The sequence below is a fragment of the Symphalangus syndactylus genome, chromosome 1 (assembly GCF_028878055.3).
Source record: "Symphalangus syndactylus isolate Jambi chromosome 1, NHGRI_mSymSyn1-v2.1_pri, whole genome shotgun sequence".
NCBI classification, from domain to species: Eukaryota; Metazoa; Chordata; class Mammalia; order Primates; family Hylobatidae; genus Symphalangus; species Symphalangus syndactylus.
In genome coordinates this window covers 12,314,358-12,335,721 of record NC_072423.2, presented here as the reverse complement: position 1 = coordinate 12,335,721, position 21,364 = coordinate 12,314,358, and the positions used below count along the sequence as shown (strand labels likewise).

The 21,364-nt window shown below is 47.1% G+C and overlaps 1 protein-coding gene across 3 annotated transcripts in view; it reads left to right on the top strand.

Moving 5' to 3' along the window:
• CNDP1 (carnosine dipeptidase 1) overlaps positions 1 to 21,364 on the top strand; it is a 52,205-nt gene that overhangs the window by 14,667 nt on the left and 16,174 nt on the right. For 2 of the 3 annotated variants that reach the window (XM_055296362.2, XM_055296349.2), the window contains exons 2-6: positions 8,493 to 8,618; positions 11,665 to 11,814; positions 13,202 to 13,364; positions 14,386 to 14,474; positions 19,589 to 19,789. In XM_055296362.2, coding sequence (XP_055152337.2) covers positions 8,493 to 8,618; positions 11,665 to 11,814; positions 13,202 to 13,364; positions 14,386 to 14,474; positions 19,589 to 19,789 — 729 coding nt within the window. Of the gene's footprint in view, positions 1 to 2,215; positions 2,243 to 8,492; positions 8,619 to 11,664; positions 11,815 to 13,201; positions 13,365 to 14,385; positions 14,475 to 19,588; positions 19,790 to 21,364 lie in introns of those variants that run through there. The other variant, XM_055296359.2, reaches the window with a different exon arrangement.

The window sequence follows — 21,364 nt, the reverse complement described above, 5'->3', positions numbered from 1 at the left end:
AAAAGCTCCTTGAAGCCTCCCCAGAAGCTGAGCAAATGCCAGCACCATGCTTATACAGCCTTCAGAACCATGAGCCAATTACACCTCTTTTCTTTATAAACTACTCAGCCTTAGGTATTTCTTTATAGCACTGCAAGAACAGCCTAACACAGAAAAGTGGTACTGAGGAGTGGGGCATTGCTATAAAGATACCTGAAAATGTGGAGGCAACTTTGGAACTGGGTAATGGACAGAGGTTGGAAGAGTTTGGAGAGCTCAGAAGAAAACAGGAAGATGAGGGAAAGTTTGCAACTTCTTAGAGACTGGTTAATGGTTGTGACCAAACTGCTGATAGTGATGTGTGCAGTGAAGTCCAGGCTGATGTGGTCTCAGATGGAAAGGAAAAATTGATTGGGAACTGGAGCAAATCTCACCCATGTTATGCCTTAGCAAAGAGCTTGGCTGCATTGTGTTCATGCCCTAAGGATCTGTGGAATTTGAACTTAAGAGTGATGACTTAGGGTATCTGGCAGAAGAAATTTCTAAGTAGCAAAGTGTTCAAGATGCGACCTGGCTACTTCTACCAACTTATGTTCAGATGTGGAAGTAAAGAAGCCCGGTGGCTCACACTTGTAATCCCAGCACTTTGGGAGGCCGAGGCGGGCGGATCACGAGGTCAGGAGATTGAGACCACGGTGAAACCCCATCTCTACTAAAAAAACAAAAAATTAGCCGGGCGTGGTGGTGGGTGCCTGTAGTCCCAGCTATTCGGAGAGGCTGAGGCAGGAGAGTGGTGTGAACCCGGGAGGCAGAGCTTGCAGTGAGCTGAGATTGCACCACTGCACTCCAGCCTGGGCGACAGAGTGAGACTCTGTCTCAAAAAAAAAAAAAAAAAAGAAATGACTTAAAGTTGGAATTTATATTTAACCCTTTTCCTGGTGGCGCCAAGAATACTCACCAGTGGCACTTGTGGCTGCAACATGTACCCTGAGATAACTTTGCCATGAACTATCTTGCTTTTATTATTATTTTCACATCACTCTAGTATATTGACTTTGGAAACAACAGACATCATTCTATTTACGGCATTCTGGTTTTAGTTAGTGGTATTTCCGTTTACAAAATGTAGTAATTTTCAACTGCTGAAAATGTCAAATCCTAGAAAATGTAGCATTCCTACATGTGATGTTAACATTGTTTTTGAACAATTGTGGGTCAAAGATTTACTTGATGAATCTGAAATAGATCATTCTGATGATTCTGATGTGAGTTCTGTTAAGAAAGAACTCCCTGGACAGTTTTTATATTTTATTTTCACACTGAAAATTAGATTTGCTTCAGCCTCAAAGAGTGAGTTTATATAAAATTAAATGAGCACTGGCAGTGAGCTGCACTTTTTTTTTTTTCTAAATGGGAAGATTAAAAGGAAAGCAGAACATAAAGTTTGGGAAATTTTCGGCCTGGCTATGTGGCAGAGAAAGAAAAATCATTACCAGGAGAGGAATTTGAACAGGTTGCAGAGCAACCACTTGCTAGAGAGACTTGCATGACTAAAAGGTAGCCAAGTGTTAAATGCCAAAAAAAATGAGAACAAGGTCTCGATGGCATTTCAGAGACCTTCAAGGCAGCCCCTCTCAGCATAGGCCCGGAGGCCTGGGAGGACTAAATGGTCCCATGGGCCAGACCTGGGACAGCACTGCTCTGTACAGCCTCAGAAGGCTGCTCACCACATCCCCACTGCTCTAGCTCCAGCTGTGGCTCAAAGGGCCCCAGATACAGCTCAGGCCACTGCTTCAGAACATGCAAGCTGTAAGCCTTGGCAGCTTCCACTGGTGGTAAGCCTACAGGCACACAGAGTGCAAGAGTGAGGGAGGCTTGCCAGCCTCTACCTAGATTTCAGAGAATGTATGAGAAAGCCTCAGTGCCTAGAAAGAACCTAGGGGTGGAGGGGTGGAGCCCTCACAGAATGCCTCTACTAGGACAGGTCAAAAGGAAAATATGGGGTTGGAGTCCCCACATAGAGTCCCCACTGGAGCACTACCTAATGAAGCTGTGAGAAGGGGGCCATCATTCTCCAGACCCCAGAATGATAGATCCACTGGCAGCTTGCATCCTAACCTTGGAAAAGCCATAGCAGTGGAGATTCCCAAGGCCTTGGGAGTCCACCCCTTGCAGCAATGTGCCCTGGATGTGGGATATGGAGTCAAAGGAGATTATTTTGGAGCTTTAAGATTTAATGACACCTCTGCTGGGTTTTAGACTTGTGTGGGGACTGGAGCCCCTTTCTTTTGACTGATTTCTCCCTTTTGGAGTGGCAGCATTTACCCAATGCCTCTACCCTGATTGTATCTTGGAAGTAAATAACTTGTTTTGATTTTACAGGCTCATAGGTGAGAGGAACTCATCTCCAGATGAGATTTTGGACTTGGGAGTTTGGAGTTAATGCTGGAATGAGTGAAGACTGGGGGACTATTGGAAAGGCATTGTTGTATTTTTTTTTTTTTTTTTGAGACAGTCTTGCTCTGTCACCCAGGCTGGAGTGCAGTGGTGCGATCTTGGCTCACTGCAAGCTCCGCCTCCCCAGTTCATGCCATTCTCCTGCCTCAGCCTCTCAAGTAGCTGGGACTACAGGCACCCGCCACCACACCCGACTAGTTCTTTTTTTTTTTTTTGTATTTTTAGTAGAGATGGGGTTTCACCATGTTAGCCAGGATGATCTCGATCTCCTGACCTTGTGATCCTCCTGCTTCGGCCTCCCAAAGTGCTAGGATTACAGATGTGAGCCACCATGCCTGACCCATTATTTTATTTTGCAATGTGAGAAAGACATGAGATTTGAGGGGCCAATGGCAGAATGATACAGTTTGGATACGTATCCCCGCCCAACTCTCATGTCGAAATGTAATCCTCAATGTTGGAGGCGGAGTCTGGTGGGAGGTATTTGGGTGCTGTCCTTGCAATAGTGAGTTTATGCAAGACTGGTTGTTTAAAGTGTGTGGCACCTCCCCGATCCCTCTTGCGCCTGCTGTGGCCACATGACCTGCCTGTTCCTGCTTCACCTTCTGCCATGAGTAAAAGTTCCTTGAGACCTCCTCACAAGGTGAGCTGATGCTGGCACCATGCTTCCTGTACAGCCTGCAGAACTGTGAGCCAATTAACCCTATTTTTTTTTTAAATAAATTACCCCGTCACAGGCATTTCTTTATAGCAATACAAGAACAGCCTAATACAGGTAACTAGTTCAAGGTCAAGCACAACTGTAACACACACACACACACACACGCAAAAACAAAAACAGAGGCATGGAGGAACAGGAGAAAAATGGATGGAGTCTCAGATCCCACTCAGATGGTGAAGGGGGGATTCATGTCCAAAGTCAATGTCCGTGAAACTGGACAGCAAATGGACTACAGCAGGCTGCCCTGCTCTGTGGGTAAAAGGGAGGGAGAGGAGGAAATTCATTAAGGGAGGGAGGCTGAAGTCATGCACTTCCCCTTGTCAGACCCCTGCTGTCAGGGCCACTCTGTCAGGTCAGGGCATCAGGTCAGTCTTTTATTCAAGGCCAGGGCTAAGCTGCTCTCCCCTCGCCAGAGGAGGAGGAGGCTTCTCCTGAATCTGAACTATTCTGTCCTTACAACAATCACTGTTTTCATATTTTTTCCTGCAGCTTATTTCCTTCTTCCAACTGTCCTTTTTTATTTTTCACTGTAGAGGAACACCAAATAATTTTTCTAATGGAACTTGTCTGAAGGAAAAATAAAAGCTCAAATGTTAATGTAGATGGGTTGATTGGATTGATTCAAAACAAAACAGTAGCCACTGTTGTCTCCAAGAGCCTTTATTGAAGCCTTCCTTGCACCTGAGCTCCCTCTCTGGCTACTGGAGGGCCAGAGGAGTCTCTCCCACTGGCTTCATCTGCAGCCCCTGGCTGCTGGCTAAGTCCCGCAGAGCTGGGCTGGATCCGGCTTCAGCCTTCTGAGCGCAGAGCAGCCAGGGAGATCATGAGCGGGTCATCAGCACCACCTACTGGACGCAGTTCTTACCTTGACCTTGCTGTTAACCACTGCATAGCTTCCTCTATCTGCAGTTCTCATATTCAATAATGTATTTGTATTGTCAAATGAGTGGTTATAGCTATGATTATTTTTATAATGACTGTATTGTGATACAATTCTTATACCTTACATTTGGCAAATTTAAAGTGTGCAATTTTAATGGTTTTTAGTATATTCAGAATTGTACAACCATTGCCACAATCAGTTTTATAACATTTTCATCACCCCAAATTCATTAGCACTCCCTTCCTATTTTCCCACTGGGTAACCACCAATCTACTTTCTGTCTCTATGAAGTTATCTACTCTAGACTGTTACGTAAATGGAATCACAATACATGGCCGTTGTGTCTGGCTTATTTCACTTAGCACGATGTGTTCAAAGTTTGTCTACATTTTAGCAGGTACCAGTACTTCATTCCTTTTTATGTAAGATGAAAATCATTTTGTATAGCCAAATAATATTTCAGTGAAATATACCACATTTTATTTATCCATTCATTCATTGATAAACATTTGTCTTGTTTCTGCCTTTTGGTACTATGAATAATGCCGCTATAAACATCCACGTACCAGTTTTTGTGTGGACATATGTTTTCGCTTGTCTTGGATATGTACTTAGGAGTAGAATCGCTGGGTCACATGGTGACTCTATGTTTAACTGATCAAGGAACTTTCGGACTGTTTTCCACAGTGTTGCGTTCCCATCAGCAGTACATGAAGGTTCCAATTTCTCTACATCTTTGTCAAAACTCATTAGTGTCTGGCTTTTTAATTCTAGCCATCCTAGCAGGTAGGAAGTGGTGTCTCATGTAGTTTGATTTGTGTTTTCATGATGGCTAATCATGCTGAACCTAAACTTTCCATGTGTTTATTGGCCATTTGTATGTTTTCTTTGAGGAAATGTTTATTCAAGTCCTTTGCAGATTTTTAATTGGGCTGTCTTTTATTATTGAACTGTAATTGTTATTTATATTCTCAACATAAGTCCTTTATCAGATATATGATTTGCAATCCCTCCCCCCACATTCTATGTGTTGTCTTTTCATTTTCTTGATGGTGTTCTTTGGTGCACAAATGTTTTTATTTTTGATGAAGTCCAATTTATCGATCTTGTCTTTTGGTGTCATATCTAAGAAACCATCACCTCATCCAAAGGTAGGAAGATTTACAGCTTTTTTTTTTTTTAAGAGTTGTATGGCTTTAGTACTTTCATTTATGTCTTTGATCACTTTGGGTCAGTTCTTATATATGGTGTGAGGAAGGGGGTGAAACTTTATCATTTGCATGTGGATATCCAATTCTCCCAGCACTATTTATTGAAAAGACTATTTTTCCCCCATTGAATGATCTCTGCACCCTTGATGAAAATCAGTTGATCATAAATGTGAGGATTTATTTCTGGATTTTCAGTTCTATCCAATTGATATGTATGTGTGTCCTTAAGCCAGTTCACTCTCCAGAATATTTATAACTATTCTTAAACTTTACAATTTCCTCTCGATTATTCTCTAGCAAAATTCAGACTCTCTTATTAGAATGTTTTGATACATTCTCCTACTTCAAAATGAGGAAACTTCCAGAGGTTAAAACTTCTGCCCTGAATGCCTGCCCTTCTCCAAGCTTACCCTTCCTTCCCATCAGTGTTCAGCACCAGTTTCCTCCAAGATGCTGCTGTTGACCATCCCCACCCCATGATGGGCCATGGTCTGCATTTCACGGCACATCTGACTGCTTTCCTGACAGCTGGTCAGCTCTCTATCCCCTTGGAGCCACACATTTTTCTATAGTTCTTTGGTTGGGTCCTTGGCCACTGTGAGGCTCCCAGTCCCTGATGACAGTTGAGGAAATTCAGGCTCAGAGAGGTACCCGAAGGAGCACAGCTGGGATCTGGCAGGGCTGAACTTGGTGCTGGCCCTCCTGACTGTTAGGCCTGTGGTCTCCCCGTGATGCCACCCCGACTGCACTGCTTTATCCACATACCCTCACCCAGCATTGACTCTCACTCTGCCACCTTGTTTTGTGAACACAGGTTCTCTGTGGTCACTCAGATTTTATGCCAGCTGAATCCTAGCTGAAAAGTTCTTGAAGCCTGAACATCCCTGTAGCATTTCAGTGTGATCTGACAGAAGGTAGAACAGCCTGGGAGTGGCTCTCCTTTTGGGCGTGGGATGGATTGACCCCAGGTGCTGAGTGACACTCTGGTTAGGGAGATGCACTCTTTCTTGCTGTCTGGGACATTTTCAGTAGGACCACATTTTTTGTTGTAAGTGAATTCCTAGAAGAGACAGAACACAGCTCCCTGTGCACAAATTCATTTCAGATGCACTGTGCAATGCGTTGGGGGGCTCGTCAGTTTGGATGCTCCCCAGCTCACCTTCACTCTACGGGGGCTTGAGGCCAAGGGATGGGCAGGAGCATGGAGGAAAATTCAGCAATGCATTTGGGAACAGATGGGAAGTGATGGAGGGGCCCTGCATGGTACCCCAACAAGGGAGGAGGTCTGGTGGGAGAAGCAGGTGAGCTCCACCATGTAAGACCTGGGAGCCATGGGGATATTTGCTTTACCCCAAGGGCAATGGGACCTCTTGGAAGAGTTAAAACAGGGAGTCTTGCGATCTGCCCCACCTTTAAAAAGATCACCCAGGCTGCTTCGTGGAGAGTGGATTAGAGGAAGCCATGAAAATGACAGAATGAAAAGTAAAATATTCGACTAACTGCTTTTCAAACAGCCTTGCAGATGCTCCATTGTAAAATAAGCAACATCGGCTGGGCCACATCCGTGATGAGCGTCCTCTCAAGGACGCTCTTGAGCACATCTGTCTCTCAAGGTCTCGGGGATGGCATTGAGACTTCACCAGCCTAGTTCCCCTTGTTCTCCCCGCAACCCCTACTCACCTCCACCTATGGAAAGGTGGGCATTTAAAGAATCGTAGATTAAACAACTCATAATTTTATAATGTAAAACATCGCAAACATTTAAAACAATAAAAGATGGGATTCCAGAGACAAAAATAAGAGGCAGCCTGGGTTAAACTCTCCCCTCCTTCCTCCTGCTGCAGGAGGGTAGGTTTGGCTTCTAAAGTGGAGCCCAGCTGTTCTCCTGGGGAATAGCTGGTGGCTTTCCTAGCCAAGAACCTGATGTAGGGGGTCTGACCAAGGGCTGCAACTCACTTGGCCCTTCCTACCCCTCGCTCCCTCCCCCCTCTTCTCCAGCCCGCCTCTGATGCCTTGGGCTGCACTGGGGGAGACGTTGCTGACGGCCCCTCCAGATGTGTAGGTGACCCCTGGGTCTGATGCCGGCAGCTCCGACTCCAGACAGGGCTCTGGGGGGCCTCTGTGAAGGGGTGACCTTGCCCACTTTGACACAGGACCTTCCTGTCGGGGGTCAAGGAGGAATGCTGGCTCTCAGGCTCCCAAGGACACCCAGGTGGAGTCATCCCAGATGTGGACAGGCTGGGGAGACTGAGAAGGGGTCAGGGAGGGGAAAGGAGGGAGGAGACAGGGTTGTGGATGGGTCTCTCAGAGATGGGGTTTCACCATGTTGGCCAGGCTGGTCTTCAACTCCTGACCTCAAGTGATCCGCCCACCTCGACCTCCCAAAGTACTGGGATTACAGGCATGAACCACCACCTCAGACCTTTTTCTTCCTTTCTTGTTAAAGTACTGTGATTTCAGAAGCCAGTGGAAAGAAACCCTACAACACTGGATATTAGGCATTGCTCAGAAATTCTTTTTTTTTTTTTCTTTTGAGACAGAGTCTCGCTCTGTAGCCCAGGCTGGAGTGCAGTGGCGCGATCTCGGCTCACTGCAGGCTCTGCCTCCCGGGTTCGCGCCATTCTCCTGCCTCAGCCTCCCAAGTAGCTGGGACTACAGGGGCCTGCCACCATGCCTGGCTTATTTTTTTGTATTTTTAGTAAAGACGAGGTTTCACTGTATTAGCCAGGATGGTCTCAATCTCCTGACCTCGTGATCTGCCCGCCTCGGCCTCCCAAAGTGCTGGGATTACAGGCGTGAGCCACCGCGCCCGGCCAGAAATTCTTTTGTCTACTACTGTAGTTCATCACACATGAAAGATTTTTGCGTGTTTGTTTTTGGTTCTACCTTGCTCTTTTCTCTCTTTTAAAGATCGCCCTTCACTCCTGGGCAGCAGAACTGGCCTCCCCGAGGGGCCAGGAGGAAACACCTTTTCCTAGGAATAAACGGAATGACGTTATTTAAAGACAAGCTTGTTAACTCGGTTTTTGTCTTATTAAAATTCTTTAGCATTGGAAATAAAGTGTTTGGGGAAAGACGCAGCAAAAAATACATGTTTGATTCTACTGCCTTGTGTTATTTTATTCCAACTGACTGGAAGCAGCTGTGTAAGGTAACGAACCTTGTTGAGGAATTTGGAAGGTCCGAAGTCCAGCAACTGGCACTGATTTTCATTCGTTCCTCCCTTGTCAAACCCTTCCAGGCTGCGTCCCTGCTGGCCGTGCTGCTGCTGCTGGAGGGCGGCATGTTCTCCTCACCCTCCCCGCCCCCAGCACTGTTAGAGAAAGTCTTCCAGTACATTGACCTCCATCAGGATGAATTTGTGCAGGTAGGAGAAAGAAACTACACACAGAATGCTTGGATTATATCCTTTGGTATTTGGGGGAGACAATTATTTGCTTGGAGATGTGGATTTTTTTGCCTAATTCCATTTAAAATGCCTGTGACTGCTCATTGGGTTAAAAATCTACAGTATTCATTAGATAGATGGAAGAGATCCCTCCTAGCCATCCCTCCTGTAAAGGGCACTGGGTCTTCATATCCAGCACACTTGGTCCAGGGATGTCCACGCAGAGATGACCAGCACCTCTGCTGAGCTAGAGTCTGCCCTGGTCCATCAGGTCGCCCATTCCTAATGCCACCTGACATTACTGTAAGGCCTGGGCAGAGCTGGGGAGCCAGGGAGCTCTGCAAAGTTCAACAGCAACGTTGTTTGTTTTGTAGCATGTGTGCAATAGGCACTTTATCTCCTTCATTCATTCATTCATTTAATTTATTTATTTGTTTTGAGAAAGAGTCTCGCTCTGTCGCCCAGGCTTGAGTGCAGTGGTGAGACCTCGACTCACCTCAGCTTCCCAGGTTCCGGTGATTCTCCTGCCTCAGCCTCAGCCTCCCAAGTAGCTGGGATTGCAGGCACCTGCCAACACACCTGGCTAATTTTTCTATTTTTTCAGTAGGGACGGGATTTCCCCATGTTGGGCAGGCTGATTTTGAACTCCTGACCTCAAGTGATTGGCCCGCCTCGGCCTCCCAAAGTGCTGGGATTGCAGGTGTGAGCCACCACGCCTGGCCCTCTTTTTTTTTGTTATTATTTTTTGAGACAGGGTCTTGCTCTGTCACCCGGGCTGGAGTGCAGTGGCACAAACACAGCTCACTGCAGCCTCAACCTCCTGGGTTCAAGTGATCCTTCTGCCTCAGCCTCCCAAGTTTATAATCCTCTGCTTCACCCCTAATTCACTATACAGGGTCTGTACATATACAGAGTGGGAGTTGGGGTAAAGTAGAGGGAGGAGGAATGGCAAAAAGAGGGAGGCCTGGGGAGCAGGAGGAGACAGGAGGAGACCTGGGGAGCAGGAGGAGACAGGAGGAGGGCTGGGGAGCAGGAGGAGACAGGAGGAGGCCTGGGGAGCAGGAGGAGACAGGAGGAGGGCTGGGGAGCAGGAGGAGACAGGAGGAGGGCTGGGGAGCAGGAGGAGACAGGAGGAGGCCTGGGGAGCAGGAGGAGACAGGAGGAGGCCTGGGGAGCAGGAGGAGACAGGAGGAGGCCTGGGGAGCAGGAGGAGACAGGAGGAGGCCTGGGGAGCAGGAGCTTGCCAGAGCCCACAGACTCACCAGCTCCTCCCCGCCCCCGCTCTCCTAGGCTCTCTTGTCCCCTCTGTGGCCATCTGGTCCCATCCCTACACACCCCCACACATGTGCACACCGATGTGTTGTTGTCTGTGCTCACCAGACTGGGAGCTCCTTGAGGTCTCCCTGGACTTTGCACCCCAAGCCCCCCACATCATGTCTGGCACAGGACAGGCATTCAGTATACATTTATTGGATCAATCAACCAATTTTGGGAATATTATGCAATTAGGCTAAAGGCACGAGGCTGAATGCCCAGCCTACTGTTCCTAAATCTGACCTTCATGTAATCCTTCTTCTTACTGAAATATTAACTAGGCATCAATGCCTCTTGGATTTTTGAAACCTGAGTGGGGTTTCCAGAATCAGTGTGTGGTGGGGATTTAATCCCGGTTTAGGCCTTTCAGCCAAAACATCTCTTCCTAAGTCCCTCAAACATATCCAAATCCACTGAACTTAGGGAGAAGCCAGCAGTCTCTGCTCTGTAAATTCCAGTTTAAAAGTGTCAAACACAATATTCCTTAGAGTTAGATAAATGCCTTCATAATAAAAACAAAAGCGCTACAACCAGGATAAAACTCAAATAAGTCAGGAAGAGAAGTCCAAGATCAGTAAATCTGTAGTTTTTCATAAAAATGCTGATTGTCTCAGTATGAGCCACTCAGGTTCCAAGACAGGCATGTGAATGGTTCTTATCAGTCATTCATACCAGCCAGCGCTGCTGGAGTGGCCGCCAGGTGCTGGGCACTGTGCTGACTCTTGTGCAGATGTCACCTCAGTGGTCCTCACCATCACCCTATAGTTAGGGAGCATTACCTTCTTTTTTTCTTTTTTTTTTTTTGAGACAGAGTCTTGCTCTGCCACCCAGACTAGAGTGCAGTGGCACCATCTCAGCTCACTGCAAGCTCTGCCTCCCGGATTCATGCCATTCTCCTGCCTCAGCCTCCTGAGTAGCTGGGACTACAGGCACCCACCACCACACCTGGCTAATTTATTGTGTTTTTAGTGGAGACGGGGTTTCACCGTGTTAGCTGGGATGGTCTCGATCTGCTGACCTCATGATCTGCCCACCTCTGCCTCCCAAAGTGCCGGAATTACAGGCATGAGCCACCGCACCCGGCTGGGAGCATTACTTTCTCATGCAGATGAGAAAACTCAGGCTAAGGGAGGCTAAGGAATACACTCAAAGTCACATAGCTATGACAGGCTGAGTTTAAGCCCGAGGTCACAGTGCCTGTGGGATCCTAGAGGCGCAGGGAGAGGCGGGCCAGGGAATCTAAATGCAGAGCATGTCAGGAGGGACCTGCAGCCCAGCGGAGGCCCCTGTGGGGTTTAGTCACGGCTTGGAGGCTTCCAGGACCAGGTGTGGGAAGCCAGGAGTCCTGGAGAAAGCTGAGAACCCACCAGCTCCTCAGTTCTTAATAATTAGAAACAGTGGGTGGAGACTTGCCCTTCTTTACAGCCCTGGTGAACCCAGTGAGGACCCAGACCATCACCTTTCTCCCAGCCCGTCCTTCCTGATCTTCTATACTAACCAGGCGTCTCTGGCTTCCGGGTTCCTGATTAAATCCCCAGCTCTTCTGTCTGTTACTCTTAAATGTCACAGTGTTCACTGGCACTGTCATATGTCCTCAGGTCCTCGATCAACAGAAGAACACCTGGGGACTTGCTGTCTCCTGCCCTCCCCTTGCTCCCCCCGCAGAGCAGAGGGACCCCCATGCTAATGGCCTGCTCGCTCTTCCTCCTAGACGCTGAAGGAGTGGGTGGCCATCGAGAGCGACTCTGTGCAGCCTGTGCCTCGCTTCAGACAAGAGCTCTTCAGAATGATGGCCATGGCCGCGGACACGCTGCAGCGCCTGGGGGCCCATGTGGCCTCGGTGGACATGGGTTCTCAGCAGGTGCTGTGGGGTCCCTCCCACTGAGGGAGCTGCTACTTCTAGACGTCAGTCGTGCCTTCCCGGGGGTGGCAAGGGAAAGGCTCACCCTGATCCTCAACCAAAACCCCCCATAACCCCAATTCCCAATGAAGATGAAACATTCCCCTGGTCTCAGATGAAGCCATGTTATTGCTTTCCAGTCACATCAGGACACCAGAGCAGGTTGGCTCTTAGAAGCCAGTGCAGATGACAAGTGAAGGTCACCTTATCATGGAAAGGACCCCCTTGTACTCTTCACTTCCTGGACACAAAGTTCAAATTTCTCCTTTAAGGAAAAGGAAATTGTCTTTTTCTTTAAATTCATATGCATCTTTCTCAAAGGGGTTGTATCTGGAGCTGCATTTTTTTCATCAGAACCATCTCTTAGGACTCTACTCCATTATGAATGTCTTAAATCTAAGCACCCTCTGCGCTTACTTTAGCACTGAGGAACCTCAGGATCATCCACGTTTTCTAGGATTTGTCCACCTAATTTAAGCCAGTTGTCATCTGCATTCTTTCTTTTTTTTTTTTTTTTTTTTTAGACAGAGTCTTGCTTTGTAGCCCAGGCTGGAGTGCAGTGGTGTGATCTCAGCTCACTGCAACCTCCGCCTCCCAGGTCCCGGTTCAAGCAATTCTCCTGCCTCAGCCTCCCGAGTAGCTGGGATTTCAGGCGTGCACCACCACACCCAGCTAATTTTTGTATTTTTATTAGAGACAGTGTTTCACCATGTTGGCCAGGCTGGTCTTCAACTCCTGACCTCGTGATCTGCCCACCTTGTCCTCCCAAAGTGCTGAGATTACAGGCATAAGCCACTGTGCCTGGCCCATCTGCATTCTTGCTGAAGAGCACATTCAGCTAATGATGCTAATTGTCAATGTGGATCTAAAGAAGCACTTTACTTTTAATTAGGTTTTATATCTTAATTAAAAGTGTCTTGGCTGGGTGTGGTGTCTCACACTTGAAATCCTAGCACTTTGGGAGGCTAAGGTGGGCGGATTTGAGCCTGAGAGTTTGAGACCAGCCTGGGCAACATGGCAAAACCTGTCTCTACCAAAACTACAAAAAGGTAGCCAGACATGGTGGTGCACATCTGTAGTCTCAGCTACTTATGAGGAGGCTGAGGTGGGAGAATCACTTGAGCCTGGGAGTGTGCCACTGCGCTCCAGCCTGGGCGACAGGAGTGAGACCTGTCTCCAAAAGAAAAAAAAAAGAAAAAAAAAGTGTTTCATGGGACTCATTTTAGAGATGGAGAAACTGATGCTCAGTTTCTCCCAATGTCAAATAAGACTCCCAATGTCATGTCTTTGAATTTTCTGGAGGAACAACACAGCATTTTTGAAAATGTGATTCCTGATCACTCTGCAGCTGCCCGATGGTCAGAGTCTTCCAATACCTCCCATCATCCTGGCCGAACTGGGGAGCGATCCCACGAAAGGCACCGTGTGCTTCTACGGCCACTTGGACGTGCAGCCTGCTGACCGGGGCGATGGGTGGCTCACGGATCCCTATGTGCTGACGGAGGTGGACGGTCAGTGAGGCGCCCAGGCCGCAGTGCGGTGCTGCTGTGCTTGCAAGATTGAAGGGGTGAAGATGCGGCTCTGTCCCTGGGTTTTGGGTCTCTCCCTGTCATTAAGGATGCATAGGCCGGGTGCGGTGGCTCACGCTTGTAATCCCAGCACTTTGGGAAGCCAAGGCGGGTGGATCACTTGAGGTCAGGAGTTCAAGACCAGCCAGGCCAACATGGCAAAACCCCATCTCTACTGAAAATACAAAAAAATAGCTGGGCATGGTGGTGGGCTCCTGTAATCCCAGCTACTTGGGAGACCAAAGCAGAATTGATTGAACCTGGGAGGCAGAGGTTGCAGTGGGCTGAGATCACACCATTGCACTCCATTCTGCCTGGGTGACGGAGTGAGACTTCATCTAAAAAAGAATGCATAGAGAGGCAGCTCTCAAAGTCTACCGATCGGTTCACTGAGGCTGGTTTTCTTTCATTTGTGAAAAAAACGATAAACTTTTGTGTCCCTGGATGGAGGTTCTTGAGTTGTGAGGAAAACAGTTGTCTAGGCCACACACTTTCGTTTTGAACAGTATCAAATGTAATTCGCCTTTTATAAAGAAAAAGAAGAAAGCTTAATAGAGATATATACACATCTTTTTTTCATTCTTCTACTAATTGTAAAATCCCAAGATGAGAGGCTATGCCACATGGCACTCTGCAACAAATCCCCGGTGGGTCTCTCCGGTGAACTTGGATAAAATAGCTAATTATTATTAAGGACAGTGAGATCTGTCTATTGCAAATTAGCTTATCTTATCTGACTAGCTGATGACTGTGTATTTGTCAGGGAAGAGATCCAAGGATCTCTTATGTACAGTCTTATCTTTACATAAGAAATCATACTTTGCAATTTCATAGCAAGATTTGAGCTTGGAATATTATTATAGAAAGCACTGTTAACATTAGGACCCATGAAACAACATTGGTTTTTAACTCACGTGGCAGAGGTGTCCACACTTCTCTGAACATTCTTCTTCCCTTTTTAAAGGGAAACTTTATGGACGAGGAACGACCGACAACAAAGGCCCTGTCTTGGCTTGGATCAATGCTGTGAGCGCCTTCAGAGCCCTGGAGCAAGTAGGTGGCAGCTGTGTTTGGGAGAGAGGAGGAGGAGGATGGTAACTACAACTTTCTTTGAGTTGTTTGCTGTGTTCTGAGCAAACTGCCTTAGGTCACTTACTCGCCCCAACAATCTTCAGAGGTGTGTGTGACAATCGTATCCATTTTACAGATAAGGACAGGAAGTCTTGGGAAGGTCAGAGAACTTACCCAGAGCAGTGCAGCTGGTGGCAAGGCTGATACTTCGAGGATAGATTCCAGCCTGCACTGTTAACCACGTTAAAAAACAAGACACAGCCAAAGACACAACAAGCCTGTGGCCAAGCTGCTATCTGATGGGACTTGTCTTTTCTTCTTTAATCCTTATTTTATCTTATCTTGTCTTTTTAAATCTTCTTTTTCTTCTTGTCACAAAGTATGATTTGTTAGTAGAGACACACACACATTTTTAAAATGTATCAGCTACTTTGCAAATGATCAAGATAGGAATCTCCATGGCATTCCACAGGAATCCTTGGATCTCGTCCCTGAGAGCACAGTGGTTCTCTTTAGATGTCCAAATAAGGGCTCTGGAGCAGAGGGAGGGGTACACATTTGAGGAGGTGGGTCCCCTCTTTCTGGCCTCCAGAGGACACTGTTGGTGGACCCAGGTTTGCACCTTTAACTTTCTCGTGTTTCAACACAAGGATGGTTTTATCTCAAGCCACTCTTCTCCCCTCTCCTAATGAATGTGCTTAGACACCAGCAGAGGATTGGATCTAACTGTGTGGCCTTGGGCAAGTGACTTGACCTCTCTGGGCCTCGGAATCTGTTCTGTGAAAATGTGTGCACTCCTCCAGGTCAGCCTTGGGATCTGGTTCCATCTCCCCTGTCCTGGGCATGGCCTCAGCCCTGTCCAAGGCTGCAAGGCTCTGAGGGCTGAGGGGCCTCCCTGGCACCCTGTCCTGCAGAGCAGACCTGGGCTTCTGGGATGTCTTTTCCTGAAGGTTATTTCATCAGGTGCTGGGGCTTCCCTCTCAGAAGTTTATTTTCTCCTGAGACATAAGCAGATGGGAGGGGACTTAAGTACTGTGACTCCACTCCTGAGTCTCACAGAAGACACGCTCAGGAAATCAACACAGGTGTCAGCGGGGTCTTGCTGAGCACTGCACAGGTGTCTTCTTATCCATGAAGCTCGCATCACATACGCCCTGAGCATTCGATGTGGCCTTGGTTTCTATCTCTGTCTCCCTCTCTCTTTTTCCCTCTCTCCTTTCTTTCTCTCTCCCTCTCCTTCTCTTTCTTCCTCTCTCTCTCCTTCTAAGGGATAGCAATATTTATAAGAGTGTTCTGATAAAAAGGCCGAAATCTGTTTTGCTTTTTAAATTTCAACTCTGAAAATTACATAATCACAAAGAAAACAGAAGAAATATTCACTGCCCTGGACAAGTCAGTTAATCTCTGAGCCTCACTTTCCTCGTGTGTGGAGTAGGAATGATAGTTTCTACCTCACAAGCTCTCAGGGATTCAGTGAAGAAACATCTCCACGGGGGATGGTGCGCGAGGTCCTTCGAGAGTGTCCCTTTCTTCCTCCCTCTCTCCCTTCTTCTTCTCTGCCCGCCTTGCCTACAGAGCTCTTAGGACACATTCCCTCCCTGGGTTATTTTCTAGGAGGCAGAGTGAGCACTAATATCCACATTTCACAGGTAGAGCAGTAAACTGCCCAGGGGAGGCTTGGCAGACCCAGCTGCTAATGCATGCGGCCTGCACGCTGAGTGCTATGGGTTTGTATTTTATTAAACATGACTTGCCAGAAAATTCTTACGATTTCCAACTACTCCTCAGCAATTGTTTGTTAGTTCAGTGTTCACACAGAACCTTCAGATATTAAGATTTCAGAACTTCAGATGGACTTCCTAAGACACACAGAAACACAAGGGATACATAGGAACAAATCACTATCCCCCAAAAGCTCTTATCCAACTGAATGACCGATTTTCTAATTTTCTCCTTTTAATTACTACATAACTTATTATTGTCTCATACATAATTCTGTGCTCATGTTGCATTTGTTAATCTGTGGTGAGTCAAGCCCACTTATTAGAACTGATTACAGTGTGTGCCGTGTCGTTTATCTACTTGTAATCACTTTTAGAGTTCTGCACGCATCCTGTGCTCTAGGAAAAGACTTTGACCTCTCCTCTTAATGTGGTTCTCAAAGATATGAAGTTATAAATTATAAAGATATAAAAAGATCAAAACCAAATGGGGGAAGAAGCATGTTGTAAAAATTTTAAAGGAGCTATTCCATGCCCTAATATTAACTAGAAAAAAACTCAAGTTCCATTTTGCTGCAAGATCAAAGCCTTTGAATAAGTTAAAAGGCAGATTGAAATCATAGCTGAAAAATAACAGATACTTGAAGTAAAAATTATCCCGAGGCTTAACAATCTTTCAAAGGAAAAAGTTCTCCTTTTTCATGCTCAGAATTATGAGGACAGAAAAGCGATTTGTAATTGCCTAACCTTTCTTGAAAAATTCCTTTTGGGGAGAAGGAGAAAAATGCCTCCCTCTGTGGCCACACAGGCAAGCTCTGTAGTATAGAATTTGCTTTTCTGCAGATGCTCCTTTCCCCAATTCTTGATCATAGCATTCAATTGGCAGGACATGTTGGAGGGCACACACCAGGCATTACCTTGAATTCTCCTTCACAATCGTAGTTACAACTCCATTGCTGAAATAGAACTGTGGGGAATGCAAATTCACACATTGAATGTAAATAATAATTTCATGTGTTTATGTTATATGCAAACAAATAGTGGATCTTCAAAGGTGAATGGGCAATGTATTAGTCCGTTTTCATGCTGCTGATAAAGGCATACCTGAGACTGGGAAGAAAAAGAGGTTTAATTGGACTTACAGTTCCACATGGCTAGGGAGGCCTCAGAATCATGGCAGGAGGCAAAAGCCACTTCTTACATGGTGGCAGCAAGAGAAAATGAGGAAGAAGCAAAAGCTGAAACCCCTGATAAACCCATTAGATCTCATGACACTTATTGACTATCACGAGAATAGCATGGGAAAGACCTGCCCCCATGATTCAATTACCTCCCCGTGGGTCCCTCCCACAATATGTAGGAATTCTGGGAGCTACAGTTCAAGTTGAGATTTGGTGGGGATACAGCCAAACCATATCATTCCACCCCTGGCCCCTCCAAATCTCATGTCCTCACATTTCAAAACCAGCCATAATTTCCCAATAGTCCCCCAAAGTCTTAACTCATTTCAGCATTGACCTGAAAGTCCACAGTCCAAAGTCTCATCTGAGACAAGGCAAGTCCCTTCCACCTATGAGCCTGTAAAATCAAAAGCAAGCTAGTTACTTCCTAGATACAATGTGAGTACAGGTGTTGGGTAAATATAGCTGTTCCAAATGGGAGAAATTGGCCAAAACAAAGGGGTTACAGGGTCCATGCAAGTCTGAAATCCAGGGGTCAAACTTTAAAGCTCCAAAATTATCTCCTTTGAATCCAGGTCTCATGTCCAGGTTACACTGATGCTAGAGGTGGGTTCCCATGGTCTTGGGTGGCTCTGCCCCTGTGGCTTTGCAGGGTACAGCCTCCCTTCTGGCTGCTTTCATGGGCTGGCATTGAGTGTCTGCGGCTTTTCCAGGTTTACAGTTCAAGCTGTCAGTGGATCTACCATTCTGGCGTCTGGAGGACAGTGGCCCTCTTCTCACAGCTGCACTAGGGAGTGCCCCACTAGGGACTTCATATGGGGGCTCCAACACCACATTTCCCTTCCACACTGCCCTAGCAGAGGGTCTCCATGAGGGCCCCACCTCTGCAGCAAACTTTTGCCTGGACATCCAGGCATTTCCATACATTTTCTGAAATCTAGTTAGAGGTTCCCACACCTCAATTCTTGACTTCTGTGCACCCACAGGCTCAACATCACATGGAAGCTGCCAGGGCTTGGGGCCTCCACCCTCTGAAGCCACAGCCCAAGCTGTACATCTGCCCCTTTTAGCTACAGCTGGGGAAGCTGGCACACAGGGCACGAAGTCTCTAGGCTGTACATAATACAGGGACCCTGGGCCTGGCCCATGAAACCATTTTCTCCTCCTGGGCCTCCAGGCCTGTGATGGGAGGGGCTGCCGTGAAGGTCTCTGACATGGCCTGGAGACATTTTTCCAATGGTCTTGGGGATTAACATTAGGCTCCTTACTACTTATACAAATTTCTGCAGCCGGCTTGAATTTCTCCCCAGAAAATGGGTTTTTCTTTTCTATCACATAGTCAGGCTGCAAATTTTCTGAACTTTTAAGGTCTGTTTCCCTTTAAAAACTGAATCCTTTTAACAGTACCCAAGTCACCTCTTGAATGCTTTGCTGCTTTGAAAATTTCTTCTACCAGATACCCTAAATCATCTCTCTCAAGTTCAAAGTTCCACAAATCTCTGGGGCAGGGCCAAAATGCCATGAGTCTCTTTGCTAAAACAAAACAAGAGTCACCTTTTCTCCAGTTCCAAAAAAGTTCCACATCTCTACCTGAGGACACCCCAGCCTGGATTTTATTGTCCATATTGCTATCAGCATTTTGGGCAAAGCCATTCAATAAGTCTCTAGGAAGTTCCAAACTTTCCACATTTTTGTGTCTTCTTCTGAGCCCTTCAAACTGTTCCAATCTCTGCCTGTTACCCAGTTCCAAAGTTGCTTCCAAGTTTTTGGGTATCTTTTCAGCAACAACCCACTCTACTGGTACCAACTTACTGTATTAGTCCATTTTCATGCTGTTGATAAAGACATACTCAAGACTGGGAAGAAAAAGAGGTTTAATTGAACTTACAGTTCCACATGGCTGGGGAGGCCTCAGAATCATGACAGGAGGCAAAAGGCACTTCTTAGGTGGTGGTGGCAAGAGAAAATGAGGAAGAAGCAAACCCCTGATAAACCCATCAGATCTCATGAGACTTACCCGCTATCACGAGAATAGCACAGGAAAGACTGGCCCCCAAGATTCAGTTACCTCCCCCTGGGTCCCTCCACAACACGTGGGAATTCTGGAAGATACAATTCAAGTTGAGATTTGGTGGGGACACAGCCAAACCACATCAGGCAACTTGTGCAATTTTTTTCTTCTGTTGTTACTTAGGATCTTCCTGTGAATATCAAATTCATCATTGAGGGTATGGAAGAGGCTGGCTCTGTTGCCCTGGAGGAACTTGTGGAAAAAGAAAAGGACCGATTCTTCTCTGGTGTGGACTACATCGTAATTTCAGATAACCTGTGGATCAGCCAAAGGAAGCCAGCAATCACTTACGGAACCCGGGGGAACAGCTACTTCACGGTAGAGGTATCCACAGAGAGCAGTGCATGGATGGAGGCCTGTGGGGGTTGTGAATGGGAGTGCCAATCCATTCTGGGATCTTGGAGAGGAAGAAAGAAAGCTTTCCTGAGGGCAGAGGCCTTACCTGGGACACACGGCCTCAGGGGAGGTGGGGTGGGTGCAGAGGTCTTGGGGTTTGGGGAGGTCGTGAACCCCCAGCACTTGGAGTGGATGTGGCTGTGTACCTCGTTCTGGAGAGGGTATTCACAGGGGTTTGTGACTCACAAAGCAAAGCTAGGAAACTCTGGCCATGGGATTTGCAGGCAGGTATGGCAGCCACAGGGAGGTAAGCAGACTGCGCGATCAATGCAGGGGCAACTGTGCTGTGTCCTGCTCCCGGTGTGGGCCTGCTGGCCACAGTGGCAGGAGACCCATGTGCCATGGTCACAGGGAAGGAGAAGGAGCATTGGTGTCGCCCGAGGCCAGCATCTGGAATCCTAGCTTCTATCATGCCCAGCCTTGTGCAGGTGGCTTCATCTTGAGCCTTGGTTTCCCACCTTGAAAGATGGCACAATAACGCCCCCTCCCAGGATGACTGTGTCATTACATGCAGCCTTTAGTTCAGGTTTGACACGTAGTCAGTTTTCTTCCCCTTTTCTCTCTTTGTAGTAAAACAGGCAATCTGTGATAGTGCATAAGACATAGAAAGTCCCTCCTGGGTAAATAGCTAATTATTTCATCATTTCAATCTGTTTTCTCATATAACAATGTGTAGGCTGATAATCCATGCTGTATCCAATCCCTAGGCAGTTTTGAGATTCAGATGTCAGCACATACACGGAAAGACACATGGCTATGCATTTGAAAAACAGTGAGTGCCTTCTATTTGTCAGATAGGAGGATGCTAAGTCCCAGGGGCATAGGACTGAATAAAATAGTCTCTGCCCTCAGGAAGTTTACTTCTAGTGAGATACAGATACTAAAGAGATGTGGGAGTGACAGAGAAAACAGGAAGCAGGGACTGTCCTCTAGAACCTGCTTTCAAGAAACATGGCTGTGAAAAGTGGGAGAGAGCTGGGATGATGGCTAGAGGAAGCCCTTGGGAGGCAATAGACAGAGGGAGCAGTTGGAGACCTGGGAGGGAGGGGGAGAATTTTTGAGAACAAAGGCACTGAGGAGGTGGGAGGGGGCGAGCTCCAGACCCAAGGGAAGAAAGTAACTTCTTCTGTGAGGGCCTTGGGTAGGTAGAGAGCTCCAAGTCCTGGAGCTTCTTCCCTCTTAGCCTCCATTATTTTCTGTTTAGTGGGAAGTGAGTGTATCTGCAGAGAAGTGATGGCTTGAAGTGGTCACTTTGGGACAGGGGGAAGAGAAGGGATGGGAGGATGAAAAAGGGCCAGGCAGTGATAAGGTCTGGAGTCATCTGTCCATGCAAATTGATGGCTTTCTGCAGCATGCTCAGTGGCCAAGGACAGAGAAGGCCTCGGGGGGGCAGGCTGGCCCAGGGGTTGTGGTTACTCCAGACAGTTGTGGTGGAGAAAGCAGGGACGAGCTTGTCAAGGTGTTGAGCACAGAGGGGCTGAGGTGATCAACGGTGGTATTCAG